We start from the raw sequence: 10,964 nt of genomic DNA, 5'->3' as shown, positions 1-10,964 counted from the left end.
TTTGAGATGGAGTCTCGTTCTGTCGCCCAGGCTGGAATGCAATGGCATGATCTCGGCTCACTGCAACCTCCGTCTCCTGGGTTCAAGCGATTCTCCTGCCTTAGCCTCCCGAGTAGCTGGGATTACAGGCGCCTGCCACCATGCCTAATTTTTTTGTATTTTTAGTAGAGACGGGGTTTTACCATGTTGGCCAGGCTAGTGTCGAATTCCTGACCTCAAGTGATCCACCTGCCTCGGCCTCCCAAAGTGCTGGGATTACAGGCGTGAGCCACCATGCCCAGTCCTGACAGACTATTAAAACAGTTTCAAATAGATTTTGGTGAATTTATACCCTTACCTGCTGCAAATTCCTCAATTGTCATCAGTGGGAACCGGATTAAGGAAAGTGCTTTTCCTAGAACTTTTTGTTTATTCCCAAAAGTCACAGGTAATTGTTGTCTCTGACATTCTGCTTCTGCCCAGCGTACAACAGCTCCAAAAAGTCGACTTTCTCGAATACTGAGTGTGTCTCTCTCTAGAACTGCACAGAGTGTATCTACAGGCAAAATACAAAATAAACCCAATTAGAAATACTTTAGCTCTCTAACCAAGCAGTAACAACAGACATAGTTATATTAAGTTTTCAGATCTCAACAAAAAATAGGTTAGACACTTAAAACTACAGACTTTAAACTTTACAATACAAATAATTAATGGACTTAAACTCAAAAGTGTTCCACAAAAATTAGTTTAACAATTTATTACTTACCATACATGCAATATTAGATATAGTACTCTCCTTATATATTTATGCCATTTATCAAGTAAACTCAACTATCCAGAATAAGATTAACAAGCCACAGAAAAAGGTTCCAAGTTAATTACATAAATTCTTAAAGTCTACAGATTATAATTCATTCATTCATTCAGTAAATACTTATTATTAAGCACTCACTATGTGCCAGGTACTATTAGGCACTGATATATCTTTTTTTTTTTTTTGCAGGGGGAGGGATAGACAGTCTCATTTCTGTTGCTCAGGCTGGAGTGCAGAGGCACGGTGTCGGCTCAATGCAACCTCTGCCTCTTAGGTTCAAGCAATTCTCCTGCCTCAGCCTCCTGAGTAGCTTGGATTACTGGCATGGGCCACCACAGCTGGCTAATTTTTGTATTTTTAGTAGAGACAGGGTTTCACTATGTTGGCCAGCCTGGTCTCGAACTTCCGACCTGAAGCAAACTGCCTGCCTCAGCCTTCCAAAGTGCTGGGATTACAGGCGTGAGCCACTGTGCCCAGCTGGCACTGATATGTCACTGTTAAATTTGTTAAATTTTTAACAAAAAGTTAAAAATTCCTGCCCTCATGGAGCTTACCTTCTACTGAGGAGAAACACATTAAATAAACACAAGTAAATTAGAGTATCTTAGATGATATACGTGGATAAATATATCAGGTTAAGGAGAATCAGAAATGCAGTTTCAAATAGGAAGGGACCAGGCATGGCGACTCATGCCTGCAGTCCCAGCACTTTGGGAGGCTGAGACAGGAGCATGGCTTGAGCCCAGGAGTTTCAGGCCAGCCTGGGTAATATAGTGAGACCTCATCTCTACAAAAAAGTTTTTAAAAATTAGCCAGTCATGGTGGCATGCAACTGTAGTCTCAGCTACTCAGGAAGCTGAGGCAGCAGGGTCACTTGAGCCCGGGAGGTTGAGGCTGTAGTGAGCCATGATCATGCCACTGTACTTCAGCCCAAGCAACAGAGAAAGACTGTGCCAAAAAATAATAAAATAAAATCGGGTGGTTTAAGCAGGCTTCATTTATGCCAAGACTTGAAGGAAGTGGGCGAGTAAGCCAAATAGATCCCTAGAGGAAGAGTATTTCAGGACTAAAAGTACAGAGGCTCTCATATGAAAGTGTGCCTGGCATATCTGAGGAATGGTAAGGAGGCCAACGTAGTGGAGTGGAGTGAGCAGGATGGAAGAGTAGCAGGCAAGGAGGCCAGAGGCTGTGGGGAGCGGGGGCAATCATGCAGCACCCTGTAGATCATTTGGCTTTTACTCTGAGTGACATGGAGAATGCCTGGAGGGTTCCGAGTTGTCACATTTTATGTTCTGAAAGATCGCCCTGGCTTCTGTGTTGAGAAGAGGCTATAGTGGAGACAGTTTATCAGTTGGAGGCTCTTGCATCAATCCAGGTCAGGGATGGTGACCTGGACAAGGGGGGGTAGGAGTAGAAGTGGTGAAACTGATCATATTTGGAATATATTCTGAAGGAAGACTCAATTAGATTTCCTAACAGATTGGATGTGAGGTGTGACTTAAAGAGAGGAGTCAAGAGTAGTTATATATAGCTTATGCACTGGAGGGATGAGGGTAGTTTGTATAGCTTATGCACTGGAGGGATGAGGGTAGCATCAACCAAGATGGGAAAGATCACAGAAGGTGCAGGTTTGGGGTGGAGAAAGAGCTGAAGTTTCATTTTAGACATACTAAGTTTGAAATTCCTATTTGACATCCAAGTATAAACGTCATGTCTGTACCTCAGGTCCTCACTCAGAACCCTTTTCCTCTTATGATAGGCAAAATTAAAATAAGCTCAGTTACTTTTAAGTTCTAGCAGCCCAGAAGCAGTAAGTTCAGAAGAGAAAGGGGCTTTAGAGGCTAATATGCTAGAATGAAATGATAAACTGCAATCTAACAGGAATAGAGAAAAGAGGAAATTTGTGAAAAGAAGACGTTAAGCACTTGAAAAGAATAGCAATCAAGGGTCTTATAGAGTTTTAAAAAAAAAAAACACTTCACAGACCTGAGGGTTTTACTGTACAATACTAATGTAACTGATACTTAGTATTAATAATCACGAGAATCCTAAATTATATTTTGTATATATTGTTTAACATAGGTAGGTAAAATAAATTATGTCTTAGATTTCTCAAAGGGTCAAAATAAATACCCCAGTTCGACAGCACGCTATCCACGCCGACTTCAACCCCACTCTGCACGCCCGCCTGCCTGTGCCCACCCACACCCACCATGGCCACAGTTCAGTAGCTGGAAGGAGGATGGCGCCTGGTGGACAGCAAAGGCTTTGATGAATACATGAAGGAGCTAGGAGTGGGAATTGCTTTGCGAAAAATGGGCGCAATGGCCAAGCCAGATTGTATCATCACTTGTTATGGCAAAAACCTCACCATAAAAACTGACAGCACTTTGAAAACAGCAGTTTTCTTGTACCCTGGGAAGGAAGTTTGAAGAAACCACAGCTGATGGCAGAAAAACTCAGACTGTCTGCAACTTTACAGATGGTGCATTGATTCCGCATCAGGAGTGTGATGGGAAGGAAAGCACAATAACAGGAAAATTGGAAGATAGGAAATTAGTGGTGGACTATGTCATGAACAATGTCACCTGTACTAGGATCTATGAAAAAGCAGAATAAAAATTCCATCATCACTTTGGACAGGAATTAACTAAGAGAATGACCAAGCTCAGTTCAATGAGCAAATCTCCATACTGTTTTTTTTTTCATTACTGTGTCCAATTATCTTTATCAAAAACATTTTACATGCAGCTATTTCGAAGTGTGTTGGATTAATTAGGATCATCCCTTTGGTTAATAAATAAATGTGTTTGTGCTAATAAAAAAATAGTAATAAATACTCCAGTTCCTAAAAAAGGACAGTTCTAGATGGATAGGAAAATCTCTAAAGAACCTAGATAACATAGGCACTTCTATGAAATATCTAATAGTTATACTTTATATTAAATTTAAATAAAAATGAGTATGCTATTCTTACACACAACAGAAATCAATTAAAGCATTATATATGATTACATTATCCAGAAATACATAACAGATAAACATTTCTTTAAATCCTTTTCTACAACAGGGGCAGGCACAGTGGCTCACTCCTATAATCCCAGAACTTTGGGAGGCTGAGGCGAGTGATCACCTGAGGTCAGGAGTTTGAGACCACCCTGGTCGGTCAACAGGATGAAACCGTATCTCCACAAAAAATACAAAAATTAGCTGGGCGTGGTTTACAGGCAGGCGCCTGTGTAATCCCAGCTACTCAGGATGCTGGGGCAGGAGAATTGCTTGAACTCAGGAGGCAGAGGCTGCAGTGAGTTGAGATCACACCATTGCACTCCAGCCTGAGTGATAAGAGCAAAACTCTGTCTCAAAAACAAAACAAACAAACAAACAAAAAAAACTTTTCTGCAATGGTCTACACATGCTAAGAGCCAAATGTGTGCTTAATATCAAACATAAGTAATATCCTAGCAAAGGTATCAAAGTCCCAGACTTTAATAACATGTTAAAAATAAACTGGTTACACATAATTTTTTTTTAAAAAAATCAAACTTTAGTATCTCTTATTGTAGCTAAGCAGATGAGTATAAACTATGGCACCAGCAAGCCCTTTCACAAGTAAATTAAATGCAATCAATATGCCACAATACTTGTCGGATTAAGTGATGACAATATTTAACCATTTGATGGAAAACCAGAAGACTTTGAACCTACATGTCTCCACTTGGTATGCTAATAACTTCCACAGAGATAAACACATAAACTTTATTACTAAAAAAAAGCACATCATACTACCCTTGGTGTAAATTCATTTTGTTCTATCAACATGATAAATTATGTTCTTCCTTTAGCAAAAGGCTGTAAGAAACAGTATCTCTTCCTCCAGAACACATATTCAAATCCCAGAGGAGAAAAAACATCCTGAGAATATAAGACAGCTATAAAAAGCTCCTGAAGCCAGCCCTTTCTTTCAGTTCCCAGTCTTCTCTTGAATTACCAGTTTCTGGGGCTGGACATAATAGTCCACACCTGTAATTCCAGCACTTTGGGAGGCTGAGGCGGGCAGATGGCTTGAGCCCAGGAGTTCGATACCTACCTGGGCAACATGGTGAAACCCCCCTCTCTACCAAAATAATAATAATAATAATAACATTAATAAAAAATGTTTTTTAATTAATTACCAATTTTTAACAAGTACATTTGAAACAAACTAGTCTATGGGGTAGAAAGGCAAACACATAAGTCTTCTACTGGCAGATGTGTTAAAGAAAGAAGTTAAAGCTGAGAACCAAATAAAGATCAGAAAAAAACAGCAGATTGTTTCATAAATGTAACACAATACTGAATTTTCATATAAACAACTGTGAGTCAAATCAAATGACCAAATATTTATTGGGCTTCTACCCTGTACAAGGCACATACTTCAAGATTAGCAGGCTCCAACAGCATGCATAATTTAAGAGCTATTTATAAGGTGTACGTTACCCAGATGCAAGCAGTAAAACTTCAAATGAGAACAGACTGAAGAACAAATGAAGCATTTGACAGCCCCTAACAGGAAGGAAATTAGGATTACGTAATGTTTCATTAACAACTTGGGCAGTGTTTAGGGCTCTCAAATATCCAGTAACTCAACAGACACCACATGCAGGTGCTGGGAAGGAATCTGATTTAGTCCCTGTCCTTCAGTATATTATAAGCAGTATATCATTTGTTCCCAAGGTACTGTGCAATATACAAACGAACAACAGGATGTTAGAACAGAGAAATATACCAAGCATCACGGAGGAGGGTGGTGTATCAGCTCTCAAAAAATAAGTCATGTGGAAGTGTTATTTTAGCCAAGATCTTGAGACTGCGTGAGAGCCAGCCAAGATGGGAAGAAAAGGCATTATTCTAGACACAGCCAGTCAGTCCAGCTGATCAACAAATATCAGCTGAACATGTACTATATTCTTCTGTCTTTGGTGCTAGTGATACATTTGTACACAAGACAAAGTCCCTGCCCTCAAGGAGTTTACAATCTAGGAGAGAAAAGCAGACAATCAACATATATATACACACACAGAGAGACAAATACCTAGATAAGACTTTCAGAGAGCAATGTGTATTACAAGGAAATTAAATCAGAGTAAGAGTAATGGAACAGAGATTGCTTAGGGGAACACGGTATCTAATTAAGTAGGTCTGAAGTCTCAGGTCTCCTTTAATCTGAGATGCAAAGATTCAGGGGGAGAAGGATTCTAATCAGAAGGAATAGCAAATACAAAAGAATGGAATATAAATAATCCTGGCCAGCATATATGGGACTTGAATTAGGGGGAGAATGGTAGGAGACAAAGTCAGATGTAGGTAGTGACTTCTAGCTATTTACCAAAGATGTTTTCTCTTCTTCATGAGGTGTGACTAGTCTGCATCTCCTGGCTTCCCTAAAAGTTAGGTGAGATCTTGCAACTGAATGGGACCAATAAAATAACAGCGAAAATGTAGGTGCTATATCAGGGTCAAGGCTTTTAATACATGGGTATTTTCCCTATCCACACTTTCTCCCATCTGCCAGCAAAACACAGATAATAGCTAGGCTCCAGCGAATGACAGAACAACAAGACAGAATTACCTATTGACTATAATACTCCCTTGGTCTGTTATATGAGTGTGAAATCAACTTCTTTTGTGTTTGAGCCAGTCTGCACTTTTGGGTCTGTTTCTTACCACAGCCTAGACTAACATACCCTGACAAATACAAGGCCTGATTTCACAGGGCCCTGTGAGCTTTGATAAGGAATTTAAATTTTATGCAAATGGAAGTGGGAAGACACTGGAAGCAAGGAAGTTATATGGCCTGATTTTTTACTTACAAAGATCATTTTAGCTGCCATGTAGAGAATGGAGTGTATGGGAGCAAGCCTGGATGAAAGGACAGATGACACGAGACCACTGCAATTATCCAGGTAAAAGAGAATGGTGGCTTAGACTACATGGTAGCCATGGATATGGTAAGAAGTGGTCAGACTCAGGATACATATTCAAAGTAGAGCCATGAGCATCTGCTGATAAGACCACATGTGGGGTATGAGAAAGAATAATCAAGAATAACTGGAGCGTTTAGCCCAAGCAATCAGGTTCGTGGTGGTGTTGCTAAGGAAGACTGAAAACAGTTTGAAAGGAACAGTAGAGACCTAACAGACAGTGAGGGGAATCAATGGTTCTCCTTTAGCTGTTCTGTTTCAAATGCCTATAAAATCTCCAAATGAGGATGTCAAGTAGACAGTTGGGTATATGAGTCTGTAGCCAAGAAGAAGACAGGGATTGAAGATACATATTTTGGGTTATCATCATAAAGATAGTATTTAAAGCCATGGGCCTGGATTACATCTCTCTATTCTCCTACAAGACAAAATGTACATCGTTAGCCTATCATTAGATGGTCCTCTATCACCTGGGTTTAACCTGCCTTGCACCTCCTTCCTCTTACACATTTATACCTGAGGTTCCACTTGCCCCTAATGCCCTCCCCTCTCCATTATCCAAATACAGTAAGTCCTCAGTGTATGAGTTCTTGGAAACTGTGACTTCAAATGAAACAATGTCTAACGAAAGCAATTTTACCGTTGCTTTCTGATGAGCTGATACAAACAAGAGTTAAGTTTTTATGGCTTATTTCTGGTCACAAAAATACCACCAAGCTTCTAAATACTCAGAGCACTTCTAAATTAAACAGTGAAATAAATGTGAACTATACATACATTTAAGAAAGATTAATAAAGACAAGAAAGATAATCATTTACCCAATTTTTGGTGAATCAGTGAGTGACAGTGGTCATAGTGGCGGTGGGTTAAATCCAGAATTAAACATTTACAAAGTGAAAATTTTGAGGAGCACCTCCCACACAACGCAGTTCAAAATCAAGTAACATAGTGGGCTTCCCGAGCGCTTTCATACTACGTCATTTATCATCAAACGTTTGTATGATTATCATATGCTTTACAAATTTTTACTTGATAAATCATTTTCCAATCCACTTATTCCAGTTCAGAGTCTCAGGTGACTGTAGCTTTAACTTCCTTACTTTAACACATCTGCCAGTGGCTTGGTACAGGCAGGAATCAATCCCACACAGTACGTCATTTCATCACAGGGCACACTCACACACACTCTCGTTCAGACTGAAGCCATTTAGACATACCAAAGAACCTAACATGCACATCTTTGGGATGTGGGAGGAAACTAGAGTGCCTGGAGAAAACCACGAAGATATAGGAGAAAATGTAAACTCTATAGACAGTGGCCTTCCGCCTGGAGTCCATGTTTTTCTTATCAACATTATAATGAAAGGACATTATTCAAGGACCTACTGTACTATCCATTCCTTAAGGCTCATATCAAAACCTCCTCTGTCAAAATTTTCCAAACACTACTGTGATCTGAAGTAATCACTCCATTTTCTGAATTTGCATAGTAATTATTTTCTACGTATCTAAATTCGAAAAGACAGAAATCACGTTTTACCATATGCCCTCTCTTGTTTTTTTTTTTTAATTTTTATTTTAAGTTCAGGGGTACATGTACAGGTTTGTTACACAGGTAAACTTGTGTCATGGGCATTTGCTGTACAGACCATTTCATCACCCATGTATTAATGCCTTCTCTTCTATTAGCGTTTTAAATCTTAATTTTCAAATATTTGTTCCTTGATTCTCCAATTAGACATTTCCTTAACAAGACAACTCGCTTCTTACTCTTTTTTATATTTCCTGTGGACTCTAGAATAATGCCATGCATATGGTGAGCATTCAATGAATATTTGATTTGAAATCTTTTAACAGGCAATGAGGTAGATAAGACTTTTAGAAATATTTTCCCTAAAACAAAAGAAAGCAACACTCTTAGAGAGACTTCAATCATTTGGGAAAGCCACTAATTTAAAAACAGCTCCTTCTCCAACAAGGCTGACAAGTAAGGCATTAACTGTACTTAAAATGTAACAATTTACTTCATAGTGAACTTACCTATATCAATATCAGTAAACCCTTCTGCACTTATTGCATCCATTGTGCTTTTGTCTATTGTATCTAGACAAAGACTAGCAAGCTGAGGTTCATCAAATAATCGAGCCTAAACATATAAAGAGATAGTTATTTAACTTTCACAGTTATTTTACCTTCAGGCTGTACATATTTGTAACATTGTCAACAGTTATAACTGCTAATTATGTAAAAATATCTACTTGAAATACAGTGATAATGTTTACATATTCTTAAAACTTTTCATTCTACGATCAGAAATGAAAAGCTAAAAACACAAATGCCCTGCTGAGATAAGAACAAATTCACATTACCAATACCAATCCTGTTATTTTTATTCTGTGTGCTTATATGTGTGTGTTTGTGTATACAGCCTATTTTCTTATACATTACTTATTCTGATCCTTAATGAACCCTTTATGTTAGACAAGGCTTACATTATTATCCCATTTTCAGAGGTCTGGAGACGTACAGTGACTTGCCTAAGATCATCTAGTTAAATACATTGCAAAGCAAGGACTTGAATCTTATAGTCTTTTCACTAAACTATAATATCAATTGTCAAGCACAACAGTACAAATATCAGATTTTCTCTTCCACTGCCTGTTTTGATTTTGAGGAGAGAATAGGGTACAAGAATTTTAGAGCATGAGAGCTCTGGGAACCTAAGCAAAATCAGGTCTAATAACACAAGAACAAATACATAAATTCACATGATGGAATATTATACAACAATGAGAATGAACAATCTACAACTACACAAACCAATATAAACAAACCACACAAACCTAATGATGAGCAAAAAAGCCAGAATATATAATGAGCAAGAATATGTACTGTATAATTTCAGAAGAACTAATTTTGGCTTTAAGATGTTAGAAGTCAAGCTTACAATATGTGCTTTATCAATACGTATGTTATAATTAAAAAAAAAAAAAACAGTCTATACGCAGGGGGAGTCCAAGTCAAATTCAAGCAAGGTTTTTAAAAAGCCGAAACACTGAAAAAGGAGGTATGATGATAAGCATGCCAATGACCAGCCTTTCATTCTGGCCTGGGGTCAGTTTTCTTTACGTTTTAGAGGATGGGCAAATACTAAATGCCTAAAAGGTATTTATGTTGGGTTGGGTAGAAACCTTCTGAGAATACTACCAATTAATTAATCATATCATAAATGACACTAATTATTTGGCATGACTGATGACTCTTCATTTAAAGTAAAATTCATTTTAAAGTATCCAATAATTCAGATACTACTGAACAACTGATAAATATCTAAACAGTTATGTGTTTCATGGGGGAGAGAAGACAACATTAAACACATTGGCTTTAGATTTTTTTAATTTAAATATATTTTTAAAATTTTATATATATATTTTAAATTTAAAACATTTACACATAATATAAAATATGTATAGAACACTCAAATATGTTTGAAAATGCACTTCCCTAGATTATACACTGAGCCTGTTTACAATAATTTGCTTTGTCAAATTTTAAATAAATTTTAGCACTAAAGAAAAAATTTGTATTAATAAATATTAAATCTATCTCATGCAATTTTCCCTCAAAGTAATTTTCATTCAGAATTTCCTTCTTTTTTTTTTTTAACTGTACCTTTTTTGTTTAGAGACATAAACACTTTGGAATTTCAAATTTACAGAACAGTTGTAAAGATAGTGCAAAGAAAACCCATATACCCTTTATCCAGATTTACCTATTTAAATATTATTTAACATTCTGCCTCATTTATTACTTTTTTTTCCATATATATATGTATATACATCTATCTGGGAGGAGAGACTAAACTATTTGAGAGTAAGTTGCATAAATCATGGCCTTTACTCTCTTTTTTGGCAACAAGGTCTCACTGTCACCCAGACTAGAGTGCAGTGGCACAATCTTGGCTTACTGCAACCTCCACCTCCCAGGTTCAAGGGTTTCGCCTGCCTCAGGCTCCTGAGTAGCTGGGACCACAGGCGCATGCCACCACACCCACCTAATCTTTGAATTTTTAGTAGAGATGGGGTTTCATCATGTTGGCCAGGCTGGTGTCCAACTCCTGACCTCAAGCAATCTACCTGCCCAAAGTGCTGCGCTGTGCTTGGCTTTTGTATTTTTTAATAGAGACAAGGTTTCACCATGTTGC

At 38.0% G+C, this 10,964-nt stretch overlaps 1 protein-coding gene and 1 pseudogene across 2 annotated transcripts in view; one reads left to right on the top strand and one right to left on the bottom strand.

The window, feature by feature from the left end:
• Positions 1-10,964, bottom strand: part of BTBD1 (BTB (POZ) domain containing 1) — a 46,307-nt gene that overhangs the window by 30,732 nt on the left and 4,611 nt on the right. The window contains exons 2-3 of the mRNA XM_011953867.1: positions 8,801-8,906; positions 338-535 (exon numbers count right to left, since the gene is read on the bottom strand). Of these exons, the coding sequence (XP_011809257.1) occupies positions 338-535; positions 8,801-8,906 (304 nt within the window). The remainder of the gene's footprint in view (positions 1-337; positions 536-8,800; positions 8,907-10,964) is intronic.
• Positions 3,010-3,623, top strand: LOC105520261 (annotated as a pseudogene). Its single transcript, XR_001003098.1, has one exon. The product of XR_001003098.1 is annotated as a fatty acid-binding protein, epidermal pseudogene (transcript).

The sequence above is a fragment of the Colobus angolensis genome, unplaced genomic scaffold (genome assembly GCF_000951035.1).
Source record: "Colobus angolensis palliatus isolate OR3802 unplaced genomic scaffold, Cang.pa_1.0 Scaffold376, whole genome shotgun sequence".
In the NCBI taxonomy this organism is placed as follows: Eukaryota; Metazoa; Chordata; class Mammalia; order Primates; family Cercopithecidae; genus Colobus; species Colobus angolensis.
The sequence above is the reverse complement of the archived record's forward strand: the minus strand, read 5'-3'. Positions and strand labels throughout refer to the sequence as shown.